A 19,515-nucleotide genomic window follows, 5' to 3' on the forward strand; every position below is an offset into this window, starting at 1 on the left:
AAAATACGTCTGGTGTCTGGTCTTTAAGTGTATTATGAGGATGTTTGGCACTGGTCGCTACCGTTTTATCTATTTATTTATTATTTATCTTAATTAAATCATAAGATCAATTAAGGTGCAGTACATAAAAATTACAATCATTATGGCACGATTGCTTGATCTTGGACTTTTATAAAGAGTGAGTGTTCATAACCTTTTACACAAAATAATATACGAACATAATAACAGAAGGATAATGAAGGAGAATAACTCGTTCTCAAAATTGTATTTTATAAAATTTATTTATTTATAAACACAGTTTACAAGTCCTTGACTTCCCTCAACCTCCTCACGGCAGATCTGACTGAGGTAGCAGCAGTAGTGGCGACGACCCAGGCACCTCCAGCGACTGTCCTTTTGCACCTCTTGCATGACCAGATGCCAACACAAGTTCTCTTCATGGCAGTCTTTAAAAAGGAAATAATTATCAATGGAGAAAAAAAATTAAATAATAGTATTATTACTTTTCCACAGAAAGAACAGGGATATTTTCCGTGCTGGGTGATCTCCATCTTCTTCACCATTTTACGGAGCGAGGCACCATACCTGGTACCATATTTACCGGTGATCCCTACCTTTTTGGTGTGCTTGGCCTGTTTATAAGAACATTAGTAGATTATAATTTAATAATGATGTACAAGCAATTTTGTTCTTGATAATTAGCATATTTCAAATGAACTGTGTGGCTGCATATTAAAAAAAATTCACATTTCGTAATTTTGAACACTAATATACATTTACAATAACAAAAGTTGAATATTTGTCTATTTAATTATGTTTATTGAAGACCAATGTAATAAAAAAAAAAAAAATGCCTACTATCTGAAATTGTAATGGACCAATGATTATGACCAAAAAAACTAGTGTATGAACAAAAAATGAAAACAAAATACATCAATAATATACAATTTTATTTATTTCCTCAGACTTGTTTTGAGTAAACCACGACCAGTTCATGTTTAATTTATTTATTTGCATTTTGTTGAATAATTATATTTAAGTCAACGGGTGGTGATTAGTGACCGTTAATTGATAATTATTCAGAAATCGTGAGATGCGGTCTGGTGTGATGTATGTTTCAGAAAAACATTTTCTTTATCGTGCCAACGTTGTGATTTTTATTGAGATCATCTTCAGGGCCTGGGATTTACAAACATTGTTTACATTTAACAAATACATGTAGGATGTGGAAAAAAGTGAATTTATACAATGCAAAAAAAATTTTTTTTAAATTCAATCAAAGTATTTCTACTCACTCAAAGTGTTTGTCTTCTGTGTAATTGTGCCATTCTTGCGTGTTGTGTTGAGAGTGCCAGTACGAAGATGATCTCAATAAAGACCGAAACGTTAACACAATAAAGAAAATGTTTTTATGAAACCTACATCACACCAGACCACATCTCACGATTTCTGAATAATTAACAGTCAATGTTGTATTTCAGTCTTGAACTACTAGAACAAACTAAAAATATGGTTCAGAAAATTCCAGGGGTATCTGGGAATCGAACCCATGACCGTGGGGTCTACAAACCACTCGTTCCCAAAAATAATATAAGTTGAGTTTGATGAGAATGTCAAACTAAAACGTTTTGATACATGGACAGAAAGTGCCATGTTTTTCATAGTTACTGACCAGGAAACAAGTCTTCCTTTCTTTTACAAACAAAAAACTATTATCTGCTGTCATTAGAAATATTAGAAAAACTTAATTATGCCAATAAAAAAGGCAGTTATCATAAAAATCTTTTTAATACTTATCGCACAATGTGAACTAAATGTGAGCCAATTAATTAATCTAACAAGGGGCGCAGACATGGCTATATTACGATAGGTTGAAAAATATTAGACTTGTATCTGAGTGTTCTTTCCAATTGACCCTAGGTGCCGAGAAAATAAATATTTTAAATTATTTTCTAAAATGTTTTTCTGCCTTCATTGTGCACGTATATTGAGGTTTTTCAAACTATGGTACATCAGGTACAACACTTTTCTTTTAATCTAGGATAAAATAATATAGTATCAAAAATCCAAAAATGCGTACGAAGGTTTTTAAACTTTTTTCTGAAAATTTGTTTTCTACTCCTTCACTAAATCGCTCAAAAGTGCAAAATTGTATTTGACATGTAGCCTTACATGGGTCCCCCCTACATATTGAAATACATACAGCATAATGTACGCTCAAATATTTTTTTAATCAAGAACCTAAGTTGTTGATTGGGGGGCATTGGTGCCTCAATGGCTCAGATGTTGACTCAAAGGTCCTGAATTTGAATTCAAGGACCACTCGACCCACGATCTTTGCCTTACAAATGAGCCTCTATGTTCTTACATGTCTGTTTTTCATTTACTAGGCAGTGACTTGGGTAAGTTGCATCCAAACAACACTGAACACTAAGTAGAGATGATAGAAAAATCATTTATTCGGCAGAAGCATCCACTTCAACCAAATAGGGTGTGAATCTCTTGATGTCTGTCAAATAACCAACATTTTCTAGATCTTGCGTGTTCTGAAACATACCATATACAGCACGCACACACATATTTACTTGTATGTTTGTGAAAAATTTTATAGAAGAGACCCGGCTTAACAGAGGGAGGGGTATAAATTGTAATACCTGTTGTGAGAGTATAAGACGTCAGATTCAATTTTATGCAATCTTGATGACTAATAAAAGAAAATTCCAATAGTAGAGAGTAAAATCAAGAGTACAGTAACTCATGAGAAAGTATACACACATGTGGGTAACATACAACCAGCCAGTTTGTGCGGATACAGAGAATAAATATTCACCAGTGCCATGCAAGCCCCAACACACCACCAATCATGATGGACAACAGTTACTGTCATTGCTACAGCTGCGGTTACTGGTTTTTTACGAGGGTATTTCAACTACAAGGTTATATGAACCCTCGGGGTGCCGATGTTTTTGAAAAAAGCCCATTTGTAAGTATGTCAGGTTCGGATGCAGGGTCGCTGAATTTGAACCCGGGACCTTTACCTTACAGTGATGAGCGCCGTATCAACGCCTAAACTGTTGCGGCCACCAACTCCCCTTACTCTTTTTTATAGTGGCTACAGTCACATGTTGCTCCATCTTACTTTTGATCCGTTTTCACACACCGAACACCTCGTCCCAATTTTTGTGATTCAGAAGAGAAGCGTTCCAAATTACTGGTTCAGCTTGGTACAGATCGAGGAATTCTGTCTGTTAAGTTGAGCCAATCCATTCCTAATCGACAGGAACAACACTATGGTGTTCTATCATTAATTTAACGAGTTAGGAAACGAGTTTATTATTGAAAAATAAATAGTGTTGATTGATTATTACAGTTGATATCCATACGGATTCCCAAATGTATGGATGTTTTGGTTTCGCCTACTTCACGAATATTTGTGCTCTCTGAAGCGAACAAGGAAACTGACAATTAGCTGATCACCGAATATTGTTGATCGATGAATAACCAAGCACCCATCTCTACCAGCTACTTGTCAGGATTTGGCAAATCTGCTTGCCATTCGGCGAATCCCGCATGTCTGGGGCCACTTTTGACCGTTATACTCTGTGTTTGACTTAATTCATTATATACGTGTAATGAAAGTTGAAAATTCTGTTTTTTATGAAATTCGAGTAATACTCTGATTATAAGTAGATAATTTATAAGCTGTTATTTCCAACTTTTTTTAAGCAGATTATTACCACGTAAGAATATATTAGAATTGTTGAGCAAATACTTTTTACAAGTATTTTTTATTATAAGATCTGTTAAAACCCGTGTCTGTAGGTTCTGCATTGCAAACCTGCAATGCAATGTAAAATCTGGGAAATTAGTAAAACAACCCCAGAAAATGTAGATGTGGTTATGGTTACAACCTCAAAAACCCACACAGATCGGCAATTCACAAATAATCATTTAAAACAGTCAAATTTGATCGCAATTGAATCTTAATAACTAGGTGAAGTATGACATGAATATTCGATTCGGCAATAATAATATCCAAATATAGAAATTTTTGATGAATTCGGATAATACATACCATTTTTACAAGCGTGCAATACAGCTAGTAACACTCAGTAGGACAAAAAGGTTGCTTCGGCTTTACCCGTGGGACTGTTCAAATGATCGATGACTCGAGGAACGCAGCTTGTGGAATTTATACGAACCTTCTATTGGGGAACAAGAAGAAAAAAAAATAATAAGAATATTAAAAAATAAAAATAAAATAAAGAAAGAATAAGAAAGCAGTTCTCATTCATGCTCTAATGTTGCCTTGATGTTTATGGAATTAAAAGCACTTTTTGCTTCCATGTCTTCTTCCCTCCAAACTAAAACCCCATATCCTACTCACCTAGATCTCCTAAAATTGTCCTTAGTTTTTTAAATATTACTAAAATATTTTAAAAGCTATCCTTTCTACTATACATACTGCTACATGTTTCTATCTTGTTTCTATTAAACTCATCATTTATTACATTTCTGTTAATTTAAAATAAATAGCCCACATTTTGAACTTCTCTTCACCTCATCCTTTTTTTTCCTGCAGCCTAGAAGAAAGCCCTAATAGTTGGCTTTCCCCAGGAAACATAAACCCACCCTTGCTAGTGGCCACCACCCTATTTAGTACAATTCCATCATTTTTGAGAAGTTTGGGTGATCTTTTTGAGGTCATATGGAGCAGAAACAACTTGTTCGGCTGTACCGAGCTTTTGGTGGTTCCTTCCACCAGGACTTGGCCCAATGAGATCAAAAGAAATTAATGAATAGGTATATTTAAATATTTAAGAACATCTACAAACAACATAGTTACTACTTTGAATAAAACTTTACATGGTATTTGCTCAATTCTTGCAATTGACGTTGAACCGTTTATTTTTAATATTGTCAGAAGTCTGGACTGATTTTGACTCTTAATGAATTATTTACTGAAGTTTTCTTAGTCTTAATAGAGGATCTTGGTTTCTAACAATGATTACCTTTCAATGTTAAAAATGAACTGCTCACCGTCTATTGCAAGAACTGAGCAAATACCATGTAAAATTTTATTCAAGGTAGTAGCTGTTGTTTTTTCTTGGGTCAAGCATTGATGATGGTGGAATAATCCGCCAAAAGCTCAGTTCAGCCCAAAAAGTTGTTTTTGTTCCCTTTGACCTCTAAAAATTTTATAATCCAAACTTAACTTTCTGCAGGTCGATAAACATCCAAAACAAACCATTTTTGAGATTTTATTTAAACAATATCCTTATTTACTTACTCCCTTGCTCTTATATACCTTTTTCAACCTGCCTTCCGGAAAATTCCTAGTTATGAGACATTCATCATCAAGAAGTTCAACTTGATTTTTTTCGATGCTCTTGGCTCCATAAATAATAATTGGTTTGTTTATTAAACTGACGCATCTTTTTGGTTTTTCTTCTACTGCTATTAATCGCATCTCATCCTATCTGTTTAACGAACTCAGAGAGTTAAAGCTTCAAATTCTGTCTCCTCTTCTTTCTTTTTTTCTGCTGGTGTAACCCAAGGCTCTATTCTTGGACCTTCACTCTTTTACATGTTTCTAAATGACTTTCCATTAGTTCTTAATTTCTCCCAATTTCATCTTGTGCCGATGTCACTCAGCTTTACATGCAATATCCTATGAGCAACATCTCTGCTCAACCGTCATCAAATTTACATTATTGACATTAACTTTTTTTTTAATGGTAAAAAATTAAATTCTAGGAATAATAAAAGATATTTTGAAAAAGTAACAAGTTCTTTTTATTTTAAAGATATGTACATTGTGGAGATATGCACAATATTTTCATTTATTCTTTTAAAGGAATGTTTTTGTTACTACTGAAACCCGTTTTTATGATAAATACAATTTAACTAATATAATTGTTTTAAAGATAAATTTATAATTTTTAACTACATAATTCCATTGATATGTTGACAAAATTGCAACTAAATGTTTTAACAGGATATTTAGTTTTTAAAATGAAATATAATAAAAACGTATACCCTAAATCTTTTGAATTGGACAGTATAATTAAATATTTTTATAACAATAACAATAAAAATAACTTTTAAATATTGCACAAGTTAGAAACATAATAAACGATTACAATTATTCATTTAACAAATGGCAAAATCAATTGTTTCATATAGGAATAAAAAATAATTTTAGAAACAAACAGGTTGAATTATGGACATCCATATCTTCATGGAAAACCTATTAAAAAAATAAATAAAACATACAATGTAAATTCTTTCACTTAAAAAAATATATTTAAAAAATGGAGACAATAAATAAAATTTGGCACGTTCAAATTTTTAAAAATAAAGCAGTTTCTTTGTTCAACTTACTATTATTCATAAAATGATATGAACAATCAATTAATTTTCAATTAATCTATAAATGATATATGGAAGAGAATTGCTTTTTAAATAATTTGTTCTTTCTTGGTTATTTTGAAGTAGCCTTTCTCTCACAGATAATATAAAAATTGACAGAAACAAAACTAACATTTGGACCTCCACCTCGATATGAATTTTGGTAATAAATATATATGTACATATATATTTATAGAATAAAAGTAATCAACAGTATATGAAATTATACAATTTATGATATTAAAAATGGTAAGATTGTCTATTGATAGTATCCTAAGTTTAGGAAGTTTATACATTATATAATAACATTACATCAATTTCGAAAGACTTCACTTCCCCACAGACATCCATTTTTTTAAGTATTAAGTACTTCAAACAAATAACTTGTACATCTCTTAAACAAGATATTGGAGCTAATGAGCTAATGTTGTTTCACATTATAAACATTGGAAATATTTATTTTTTATTTTTGTTTCCACTAGTTTATGGCAAAACAATTTGAAAATTAGGGAAAATTGTCTTAAGATAAAGTTAGTCGAACTAAACATAAATTCAGCCTTACTCCAAGGAAACTGGAATTTGTGATTTCCTATTTTCAAAATATATTTTGTGAGACAATTTCATTTTATTCAATAAATCACATTTAAAGGCAAGAAATTCTCTGATTGGCCACCTCATAGCTAACTCGCTTGCCATTTGAACTTGCTATTCATTATCCATTTCTGGCCCTTTGATCCATCACAGTTACGCAATAGAGGCTGACCTGGATCACGAGAATCTGGTTTCTGCAGACACTGATCTGTATTTAGATGTTTTATTGTTCGCTCCTGTAAACAAAATGCTTAATAACGTTTTTTTAACAGCATACTCATCTTTATGAAAGACAAAACCTTACATTTCTACTGTACACCCAAGCTTGGTTTCCACCCATTCCGTGGCATCTGACGAGTTTAACTGGACCTTCAAGATGGGCTACGTCTAGACAGTTGTCATCTGACATGATCTGCTGTCGTTTGGTATAAGCAAAAACCTATTTCAATTTTTAAAAAAATCAATCCAAACAAAATATTAAGAAAATTGTAAATTTTTTAAATTCCTACTTGATTTCCCCCTAGGCCATGGCAGTAACTCATACCAAGATTCTCTCCGCTTTTCCTACCAAAAGTGTCAAGGCAACTTTGAGATTCTTGATTCCTAACCTAAAAAGTTACTTAGTTTAAAAGATTTATTTATAAACCATTTAATTAAATAATAAATTATAAATTAATGATTTAATTAAACAATTAATTTCTAAAATACAGGTTTATTAAATTATTTTAGTTAAGGTCTTGACTTACCTCTCCAAGGTAGTAATATTCTAAAGGCATTTGAGATTCAGGATAAATATTCTCAAGATACCAACGAAAACTTTTACATCCCAATTTTTCTCTCAGGGCTTTCCTTTCCGAAACATTTCCTACCTGGACACCTTGTGCTCCTACCATTTGAAAAAACATTATTATTCAATTATACTCTAATTACTCAACAACAAAATGCACTAAATTTTAATCAAATATACAATGTCCACAATTAGTTTATACAACTATTAATATTCAATATCAAGCCATGCATATTTTGTTAACTGAGGTTTTTAATCAAAACAGGTTAACCACACCAATTTCTGTTAGTTCAAAGACAACACGCGATATATTTACAGTCTAAACCAAATTAAAATGCGAAAAGCAAAATTATTTGTAAGCCCGAAAAACAAAAACATATCAAACACAAAATTAAAATAAAACATACAATATATACAGGTGTCGTTTGTGTAAAAAGATGAACCTAAATGACAGAAATAAATAGCTATAAAATCAGCAATTTTGTAATTACAGGTTTCACTGTATAAAGAAAGTCTTCCAAAATAAAAAGAGGCTTTTATTTCTTTTCTTAAATAAATGTGCTAGCAGTGATAGTGAAGGGGGGGGGGTCCGAATCGCACCTGGGTTTATAGAGTAGTAGAAGTTCTTCCATTCATCCAGCCAGACTTCGGCTAATCTGGCGTTGTTGTGGTTAACGATCCATGACGTTCCTCCAGGAAAGGTGTAAGGCGTGTTTTTCCTGAACACGTGTCCCACATGTGAGCATGGGTCGATCTCCAGGACGCCCCCACACATCCAGACCTGCAATGTTGCACGTGCAACAGCAGTTGAATAAGCGACATGGGTATTGGAATGGTACAATTTAAGCACAGAGCCTCTTCTGTCGTCGAGAGGGGGGGAAATCGTTTAAAAATGTTTTCAGTTATACATTTTACAACTACGTTCAAACCTAATTATCATCAATGGTTAAACTGGAATAAATTATTATTCCTTTGTAAGTAATAGATAGTTGCATTTAAAAAGAAAAATTAACAATATTAAAAGAAAATATGGAGTGAAGTAAGACAAAATACAATTTTGGTTAGAGGGAAGGGATCCTGAAAACATACTCAACGATTAAAGTACTTCCTTCTGTACTTCCAGTGATATAACATTTGCAAGAGATGTAAATAAAATGTAATAGTTGATAATGAATAAATGAAATTAAACATCAAAACTATATAATTATCTCTACATTTATACGAGTAACATTCCTAGGAAATAAATAATAATGTTGAGAAGAAACAATTTCTATTAATTAGCTCAGAAACGTTTTTCTGATCTAAGCCTTCTTTACATGATACGAAAATTAGAACTTCAAGTTCTCAGTTTTAATGTCAAACTTGTTTTTGTGTGTATTGTTACATTTTAGTAATTTTTTAAAACCATACCATACACTGCTGCCTTGCAAGTATGTTATTCCAACGGCTAGTGTTAACAAATTATCATCAGCCATACAAATTATCCCACTCACCACATTTACAAAACATTTTCAAACTAAAGCAAGCACAAGTCATGAAAAATTTTAAAACAAAAAGGTTGTCTGGTAAGTAAATGCCAGAAGTTTTGTTCTTCTACACCTCTTCATTAATGAAACCACAATATCAAAAGCATCACTACACTATAACAAAATATACATGTTAGTCTTATTAGTCAAACTTAAAAAAAAAAAATCGTAATTTTAAATAATTGGTTAGTTGATATTGCGATGTTGCCATGATTCTTCTTCCATGCAGTATCTTTCACAATTTTCCTCTACTGCATTAAGCATGTACATCTCGTAATATTCACATGTCATAAGGTAGAGAAAAGGAATAATTGTAAGGAAGAAAAGGATAACATGTGAACAATACTTTCTGTCTTTTTTTCTTAGCCTTTGTACCTGGATTCATAGCGTAATAAAAATCTCTCCATTCATCCATCCAGACTTCGGCAACTCTAGCTGCATTGTGAAGGACGATATTGGTCACCCCTCCTGGGAAAGTGTAAGGGGATTTGTCTCTGAAGACATGACCAACATGTGAACAAGGTATGATCTCTAGGATGCCACCACACTGCCACACCTGTGCACATTCGTCGTCCGACAAAACATTTGAATTTTTTTTTACATATAAAAAAGTAAAGAATAGTATAAAAAAATAAACTGTTTTGCTAGTTGAAGTTAAATTACTTCTTAAAATTGTTCTGACCACCAACAAATAAAATGTAGAAACAAGTTTTGTTTGAATGTTGAAGAAAACAAATTGTCATCAGTGGCTGTTGTTCAAAACTGTCGGCTATTTCTTGAAGCTACAACCTGCTGCATACATAAAATTTGCATACTATGTTTGCCTTGATAGGCCTGGACACTTTTTTTTCTTCTAACATGTTCAATTTGGCTGACCTTCAGGGGAGCTAAAGTTTTACAACCAGCTAGACGACCGATCTGGTAGATCATAATGCTTAAGAAAATTATCATCATTATTTTTTAAATTTTGCAGCCCGGGAGGGCTTGTATTGAACATGTTAAACAGTTATCACATTTCTGAATAAAATATATAAATTATGACACAATAAAAACTAAAATACAGTAAAATTTCTGTATGAAATTATTTTCAAAAATTTGAACATTGTTCTTATGAAATTTGATTTTATTACAGCAATGATTAGAAACGCTATAATAAATTTAAAATTCGTGATTGATTTTCCAAGTTATATTACAATTATTTATAATTGAATTACAGCAAATTATTAATGTTTCTGACTAATTAAGACACCATAATTCACTTTACAATAAATAATCGAAGTTTTTTCTTATTTTTTCCAAGACCTTGTGTAATAAATATAAAATCATCATTCATCGATAGAAAGTGGGTCATTGATAATGTCTGATTTCAGGTGAGAATGATAAAATTAAGTAACTGTAGAATTACTAATACTGATAGCAACGTCTGAATAAGTTGCCAACAAGGTTCTCATGATAATGAATGGGATGGAAAAAAATGTGGAGCATGGGAAAAAGCATGGGAATGTAAAATGGCTATCTACTTACATTTGCTTAAGTGCCAAAGGCACAACTCTATTTCTATTCTCCAACTGTATTTGTTTAAATCCAATGTCTTTTTAAAATAAATGAATAAACAAACAATTTAAACTAAGAAGAGGCTGTTTGAAGGAAATAAAACAGTTATAATAGAATTTAAATAAATAAGCATGCACGAGTTTAAATAATGTTCTCACTTCAATAAATTCATTGTTTATGAAGAATAAAAACATTTGTTCACTTACTCTGAATGACATCTCAAGATTTTCACCTCCCCAAATGTCCATTCCCTCATCGTAAGCACCTAGTTCATAAAAATAATCCCGATCGATTGAGAAAAGGCCACCAGCCATCGTAGGCGTACGAAGAGGAGCGGTTCTATCACCTTCTCTCCTCTCCATTTCCCTCTGGGGCACTCTGTACCACCGGAAATTGAGTTTCCAGTTAAATCCACCCCAGGTCATATCTGAGGCAGTGATGTACTCAAACGTTTCATCAGATATTACATCAATGATGGGGCAAACGACTGTTTTTCTATCAAAATATATTCAATATGTTAGAAACTATTACAAATAAATTTTACACAAATTAATTACCTGTTTTGTACAATTCTGGATAATAGTGGTTCAAGCCAACCTTCTGCACATTCACAATGGGCATCTAAGAAGGTGATGACCTGACCGGTGACCTTTTTGGCACCTTGTAGTCTCGCTCTTATAAGTCCTGATCTTTTATTTGTCCTAAGTACTATTACTGGGACTGGAAGGGTTTTGACATAGTCTTCCAGCTGCTTTCCTAGGTGTTCTCTGTCACTTGCATCATCGACAAGGATGATTTCTTTGAGTAGGGTCTTCGGCGAGCGATTTATAGCAGACCAAACGGTCCTTAAAAGTGTGGACCAGGCCTCATTATGGAAGACAATAACAATACTTGTTGTTGGAAGTAACTTTGGATATTCTTTACTGAAACATCTAAAAAAAGCCAATGTTTTAAACGATCTGATTGTTTCTAAACATCACGGTTTATTTAAAAAAAAAAAGTTTTAACAGCTATTTTTAATTTGTAATGTTTTAGGAGGCACCTACTGTGAAAAATCAATGAGATAAAAACTATTGCTTTGCCCACTTTAAACTTTATTGGGCAATTTAAAAAATATTAATTATATTATAGTCCATTACTACTATTAGGTGAAGTTGCAAATCATTACATTTCAGGATTAAAATGCTAATTGCTTCACCCCTCATTGTTTAATGGTTGTAATAACTCGTATGTGAAAGTAAAAAGCAAAGAAATCCAACTTTCTTTTTGCATAGAGCACACAGCCCATGTTCCACTTTCCAAGTTATCCAATGAATATCTAATTCCAGCAGTTAGCACAATTAGCCACCTCATCCTTAGAAATGATTATACACTACAGCTAATTATTTCATTATGAAAAGAATTAACTATTTGAATCAAATTCTGTTTCTCTAAAAGAACATTTCTTTCTCTATTTCCCTTGTTTCAATGGAAAAAAAATCTTTAATAATTCATTTTCTTCCTTTACTCAATATTGGACCATGTTAACTAATTATTTACTTGGTTCAATTCAATATTAAACAATAAGAACAAAAAACTAATACATTGTACAAATTAAAAAATACTATTTCTTACACCAACTTCAGTGTGTATATATTTTTCTGCTTTAAGATAAAGTAAGATACAAAATATTACCATTCTAATTAGTTTGTTTTAAAAGTAAAAAATAAGTTGAAAAAACTTATTTGCATTAGACTATCATCAAAGATAAGGAAGAAGTCCACCGAATTGATAATTAGTACGCTTTGAAAAATAAAGAAAGAAAAACATTAAACTTCAAGTTTTCCTAAATTTTATCAACTCACAGACTGATCATCACAATGATTTATGAGTAAACCGAACTATAACAAAGATAAAATAAACGAATGCAACTTTTGTATACAGACTTTTAAAAAAAGACAACACGCTTGGAAAAAGTTATAAATGTTACAAATCACTGCGCCAAAAATCATTAGGAAATAAATAATGTTTCTATAATTTTAATTAATATTAATAAAAATTTCAATTTTTTTTTTTTAAACAAACAAGATGGTGTCAAAAATAACATTCTTGAGTAAAGGAAATAAAAAGAGACAAGTGGATCAGAAAAACATCAAAAGTTGTTACATGATAAGTTTGCCAGTTGTAAAAGCATAAAAATCTTTTATCATTTCAATTTTTAACTTGATCCCTGATTTTTATCACACCTAATCTTAATCCAAGAATGGCTAATTAGCTCAAAGGTTTTGAGTTTACGTCAACACTAAAATTAAAAAAATGACGCCATAACATATCCTTGCATATTGAACCTAAGCATGAATTGCTCAAATCAAAAAGGATGCGATGTTTATTCTAGTTTAAAATCTGAAATTTAGTCGTTACAGATCATTTTGGTCTGTCTGACCTTGCCGTGCTGGTCTATTAATGTTATATTTTATTTTTATTGATTTAATTTCAATTTTGTGCAATTTTAAGACCAGAATATGTTAACCTTATACACTATTATTTAATTTGAAATTTGGCCCTTGCAGATCATTTTGGTCACTGAAGTGGTTTATTAGTTGTGTCCCTAACCATCCCTAACCCCCCACACACACGCACTCACTCTCTCTCTCTCTCTCTCTCTCTCTCTCTCTCTCTCTCTCTCTCTCTCCCTCTCTCCGAAGATAGAAAATGCTGAAAGAAATAAGTCTGATAAACCAACCAAGCAAGAAGAAACGGACCAAAACGATCTGTAACGCCCAAATTTCAAGTTAGTTCAATTATAAGTTTAACATATTCATACATTTATAATGCTACATAAGTGGTCTTAAAATTAAGAATTAAGTTGAAATTGTGGCAAAACATATACATTTTTTATTAATAAATATTCCACATCAATTAATGACCAAATTACTTATATATAGTGAATAGTACAGTAGTAACATAATTCCTGTCATATGGAAGGGCTTAATGTCCGTTTACCCATTGGGTGTCTGAGGCGAGGGGTCAAACTACTTTACAATACATTTTTCATAAAATGGATTTTTCAAAGCCAAGGCCAATTCGAACTTAGAACTGCTAGCATGGCAAATATGAGCCGGATTCCCTAACCACCCGGCCACCACAGTACCCAACAAAATGAATAAATAATATTAAAGTTGTTAGTTAAAAAAATAAATAAAATGAAAAAACTTACCCATCTTGCCTGACATCAGTGAGGGATCGGTTAAAGCTAATCATATCACTGGCAAGTAGATTAAACTGGTTGAGCTTGAATTTTTCTTTCATAAGTTTCTGTTTCGAAGCAGGAATATGTACTGCTTTTCCCAGTTCACCTGGTTGACCCGGTACACTGGGTACACTCTCTGCAGGCTGCCACAGGGTCAGCTCGTTCACCTGATATGTCACTTTTTCATTCGCTTTTCCTCGGTCGAGAATGCTCGCAAATAAGTTGCCTCTTCCTTTACTCATTTTCCCTGGCTCGTTCTTCGATTCTTCTACTATTCCCCCCATAAAACCGACTGCCACTTTTTTGTTCCCCAACATTTCACATCCCCAACTGTTCGCATTGTTCATGCAGTCCGAGTTTGACATGAGAACTAAAGCGCCGATAAACAGCCATAATAGCGATGTCACAAAAACCACTTTCAGTGTGTGATAACGCACCTTTGTACGAAACATATTATTTTATTTATAAATCTTCGTTTGTTTATTAACTATTTTATCATTCCAGTTTGAAATATTTATCTTATACACAGCTTGAATCGGTGTAATCCTTTGAAATCTGTAATCAAATATAAGCTTATATAAATATTTAATTCTAAGTAAACTTTTTATTCTAATGGCATCTTAAAAATTACAAGTAAATAATTATCTTTTTTTTTATAAATTAAACCTAAAACTTTCATTGCAGAAGTGGTTAACGTCAAATTTCCTGCTAAGTGTCATTGATGTGGTCAGAACCACTTTACATTAATTTTTTCAAATTATTAACTAGTAAAAATTCAAGGGCTATGTCAATGATTCAAACCCAGAACCACCAGTTTACCTATTAACGAAACCGATGGCCTAATGACTCAGCCAACATTAGAAAACTCAAATAGGTTCAATTGACCAAGAAAGCCTGTGTTTCTTAGACTTCTATGTCAAAATTTTTTTTCAAGTTTTCTTAAGCTTTATGGAAAGCGTAAATAAATCAATTAAATAATCTGATGAACATGTAATTAGAGAAAAAGAAACATTTCAATGAAAAATACATTTCTAGAAATCTAATTAAACTGATCAAAATCCTAGAGACATGTTGTAGCATACGACTCCTTTTAGAGAAGTAAAATTTAAAAACTCACAGCAAATAAATGAAATGATCATTCAACTTCTTACCCATCTAACTGAAAAGATCAACTCATTGTAAAAATAAAATGATCAAAATTAACACAGACAAATAAAATTCTTCCTAATATTGCTGAAAAAGGAAAGGAAACCACCAATATGTAATTTGAACAAAATTTAATAAATTACCAACTTTAAAATTGACATTTGAATTTTATTTCACTTTTTTTAAATTAGTCATAGGACAATGTTATACATACATTTATCTTCAAAAGTTAAATGATCTTGTGGGATTTAATTGAACAAATTGCTTACCACGGTACAAGCCAGGTAGCTTAAAGCCATTAAAATATAATATATTAAAGGAAAAATCTATTTTTATTTTCTTATCAAATTTAATTACTACAAGTAACTAGTTAGAAACTACTCTTTTGATCAGAGATAAGTGGCATCCATAAGCTAAAATGGTAAAATGGACCTCAAGTGTCGTTACTAAGCCCATTCCTTTTCTAAATATTTATTAATGACATTTCTCCCTCTTTGTTATAAATTCCATTTATATGCTGAGCTTTTGCAAAAATATGAAATCTTGTTGAGTGGTGTTCATGCAACAGCACAGAACTAAATGTAAATAAGTATAAGGTCGTTGGTTATAATCTTGGATGTAGTGTTGTCCTCTAATTATGCCATACAAGACAGCCAATTGGACAAGCAAACTACCATTAAAGACTTGGGATCACCTACTATAACAACCTGACATTTAACTTGCATTGCACCTCAATAATTAATAAGGCAAATCAAATTTTAGGTTTCTTACATAGAACTACAAAATTGTTTAAGGATGCAAAAAGCTAAGGTCTGTCCCAATTTAAAATCTGTTCAGTTGTTTGGTCGCCTCATCAGATAATACTAAGTAATTCAGTAGGAAATGCACAGCGACGACTCATGGAAATGAGTAATAAACTTCCTTTACAATTGACACTTTTTACCTTTCCTTAAGTCGATTTAAACATATTGATCATGACAAGTGCGTTTGATTTAATTGAAGGAAAGAGCCGGAAAATGAACAGACATGGTAAAAGTAATCTGATGAATTCTTACCAAGTTTCTTACTTTGGTATAAGCCAAGGTAAGAAATTTACTTTTTAACTAATTACTAAGAAATACAGAAAAGATGCTGAAATTTCTATTTGCCTGACAGTAATAAGTAGGACAATATTACTTACACTTCAAACCTAAAATGATCGTGTGAGAGTTAACTGAAGGAAAGAATGAGAAATGTACAGACATGATAAAAGAAATATGATGAATTCCTATCAAATTTTTATCATGGTACAAGCCAGGTATCCTGCTGGCATTAAAATATAATATACTGTCAGAAATTACTGTTTTGATCAGACATCAACCCAGTATTTTGATGTTGTGGCATCCAACATCTAAAAAAGAAGTTAGTACAATTCATTCATTGGCCCATGAAATATAAAAAAGATGCTCAAATTTCTAATCACTTGACAGTAATAAATAGTCATAGGACAGAAAGAAAAAGGAAAAAAAACAACAGAAACTGTACAGACATGCTAAAAGAAATTTGATGAATTATGACCAAATTTCTTACCATGGTACAAGCCTGATGGCATTAAAGTATCGTATATTAAAGGATAAAATCAGTTTTTCTCTTTTCTTATCAAAATTTAATTACTGCAACTTACTGTCAGAAAATACCGTTTTGATCAGACATACATGGCATCCAACAACTAAAAACCTGATGACAGATAAGTTAACACAAGATGCTTATTGGCCCATAAAATATAGAAAAGACGCTAAAATTTCTATTCGTCTGACAGCCATAGTCATAGGACAATATTTCAAACCTAAAATGATATTGTAGGAGTTAATTGAAGAAAAGAACCAGAAACTGTACAGACATGCTAAAAGAAATCTGATGAATTCCTACCAAATTTCCTACCATGGTGCAAGCCAGGTTGCCTTATGGCATTAAACTATCGTATATTAAAGGATAAAATCAGTTTCTCTCTCTTTTTTCTTATCAAAATTTAATTACTGCAACTTACTGTCGGAAGATACTGTTTTGATCGGACATATATGGCATTCAACAACTAAAAACCTGATGACGACAGATAAGTTAACACAAAATATTCACTGGCCCATAAAATATAGAAAAGACGCTAAAATTTCTATTCGTCTGAGTCATAGGACAAAATTACATATATTTAAACCTAAAAAGATATTGTGGGAGTTAATTGATGAAAAGAACCAGAAATTGTAGACATGCTAAAAGAAATCTGATGAATTCCTACCAAATTTCTTACCATGGTACAAGCCAGGCAGTCTGATGGCATTAAAATATCGTATGTTAAAGGATAAAATCAGTTTCTCTCTCTTTTCTTATGAAAATTTAATGACTACTGGAACTTACTGTCGGAAAATACTGCTTTGATCAGAGATATATGGCTTTCAACAACCAAAAACCTGACAGAAAAGTTAACACAAGACGCTTATTGGCCCATGGAATATAGCAACGATGCTGAATTTTCTATTACGCTTGATTTTTATGCCACCAACTGGTAGAGTTTATATGGTTTTTCTTTTTGTCCTGTCTTTCAATAACACAATACTATGAAATGATGGTACAGAACTATTTATTCACCTAAATATTATATTGTTAGTTTAAAAAAAGTTAAAATTTTCACCTGATATTAATTTTCAGCATAACTCCTGCTCAATAGCAAGACACTGCAAAGGAGTTGACATTGTTTTGCAATTTGAAAAATTATTGATAATACATGTATAATATAAATTATGCGTGAAATATTACTTGATATTAATTATTATTATCCAAGTATTTATTTAAAAAAAAAAAAGAAAAAAGAAAGCAAATGTTTTAATGTGAAATACTCACAAGCAATCATAATAGTTTCTCTGTCCTTCCTCATTGCAGAGGCTAGATGAAAGAAAGGGTCAGATTGGGAAAATCAGGCTTAAAGCCCAATTCGTTGTACATTGCGTGTAAAAAGTGATAAAACCTAAATATCACATCGATACTTTTCTAGATTGAAGACTAGCCGAGGTTAGTGAAACAAAAACAAAGATACCGCTGAACCACTTATGAAGATACGGGCGTTCGCATTCGACGGGCATCCGTTGGCATATTAAACAAGGGATCGCGGACCTCGTGTGAATGCCAGCCGAACCACTCGGTTGAGGTTCCCCGTTTGAACTTTGACGTTCACGACTCATTCGCACACCACTTCCAACTATGAGCCAGGTGGGCCAACGCAAATCGCATACGTCACCAAAGAATGTCCCATTCCCCCAAAGGGAAAAATGGGAGATACAATATAATCCCTAACCATCCCTAACCATACAATATAATTTTAATGTGTACATATAAGCAAAATATATTTGGCAAGCAATCAATTCATCAAATTCAAATTTTAAATGGTTTACTATTAAAACAAAAGGATTGAAAAATGAGAAATCTTATTTTAATTGTAGACTAAATATGTATAGCAAGTAATAAATTTGTTAAATTAATTTTATTGCTGAACCAAAAAGCTTTCACTAAATGCTCACTACTTATGTATAATTCATTGTTTCCAATATTTTCTAATATTTCTCATTTATTTTAGATCTAGAGAAAATTATATTGTTTTATTGTAGAATAAACATGAACACCATGCAATGTGTCATGCCTCGGCTCCATACAGAGAGCGTGTAGGCATGCCGCCAGATTTAAGAAGAGTTCTCAAGCACGGTAGCAAATTTCAATGTCCTCTGTTGCGCTTTTTAGGGGAATTTTATATTGTATATAGCCTTCAAAATATGTGTTTTGTTTTCTGTGTCTTATATGAGTGAATGTATTTATTGGTGTGAACAGGGAGGGTCTGATGGCAAAGTAGCTTCTTCATCGCCTCTCAGGTTGTGTGTATGACTTGGGCTGATGGCGAAAATTTTATAAAAATACCCCATTGACCCCAATCTAGATTAGTTTATTATAGGAGTATTCCATCTACCAAACAGTATGCGTGCGATCAATATATATGGGTATGAATGCATTTATTTGTGTGACTGTGTATTGAGTATGTAGCGGTATTATGTTAGCGCTTCAGGGCTGAAATGACCAAGCTGTCGGATGCCCCTGTAAAAAAAAAGAAAAAAAAACACCATGCAATCAATTAATGAAATTCCTTTTATTGCTGTACCAATTAGCTAAATAATCACAACTTACGTATAATTCATCGTTTACAATATTTCTCATTTACTAATAGCACTAGAGAATGAAATATAAATTATGAA

The 19,515-nt window shown here is 32.2% G+C and overlaps 2 protein-coding genes across 4 annotated transcripts; both read right to left on the reverse strand.

Moving 5' to 3' along the window:
- Positions 1 to 265: 265 nt before the first annotated feature.
- On the reverse strand, positions 266 to 4,182 carry LOC106662386 (60S ribosomal protein L37a). Its single transcript, XM_014386453.2, has 3 exons — positions 4,076 to 4,182; positions 504 to 632; positions 266 to 446 (listed from the first exon to the last, which is right to left on the reverse strand). Exons 1-3 carry the CDS (start codon positions 4,076 to 4,078, stop codon positions 300 to 302), a joined length of 279 nt encoding a protein of 92 aa, XP_014241939.1. The 5' UTR covers positions 4,079 to 4,182; the 3' UTR covers positions 266 to 299.
- A 1,590-nt stretch (positions 4,183 to 5,772) lies between these two features.
- Positions 5,773 to 18,486, reverse strand: LOC106662256 (polypeptide N-acetylgalactosaminyltransferase 5). Of its 3 annotated transcripts, XM_014386196.2 has the most exons (10): positions 18,119 to 18,480; positions 17,910 to 17,952; positions 14,066 to 14,653; positions 11,427 to 11,801; positions 11,076 to 11,364; positions 9,691 to 9,871; positions 7,749 to 7,888; positions 7,512 to 7,610; positions 7,307 to 7,441; positions 5,773 to 7,238 (listed from the first exon to the last, which is right to left on the reverse strand). In XM_014386196.2, the coding sequence occupies exons 3-10, from the start codon at positions 14,548 to 14,550 to the stop codon at positions 7,092 to 7,094; spliced, it is 1,851 nt and encodes a 616-aa protein (XP_014241682.1). In that variant the 5' UTR covers positions 14,551 to 14,653; positions 17,910 to 17,952; positions 18,119 to 18,480; the 3' UTR covers positions 5,773 to 7,091. The 3 variants fall into 3 exon arrangements, with proteins under 3 accessions (XP_014241682.1, XP_014241683.1, XP_014241681.1); XM_014386197.2 differs by lacking the exons at positions 9,691 to 9,871; positions 17,910 to 17,952 and adding an exon at positions 8,390 to 8,570 and having other exon boundaries at positions 18,119 to 18,486; XM_014386195.2 differs by lacking the exon at positions 17,910 to 17,952 and having other exon boundaries at positions 18,119 to 18,485.
- Between the last annotated feature and the right edge of the window lie 1,029 nt (positions 18,487 to 19,515).

This window comes from Cimex lectularius, unplaced genomic scaffold (genome assembly GCF_000648675.2).
Source record: "Cimex lectularius strain Harlan isolate CLEC.00 unplaced genomic scaffold, Clec_2.1 scaffold19, whole genome shotgun sequence".
In the NCBI taxonomy this organism is placed as follows: domain Eukaryota; kingdom Metazoa; phylum Arthropoda; class Insecta; order Hemiptera; family Cimicidae; genus Cimex; species Cimex lectularius.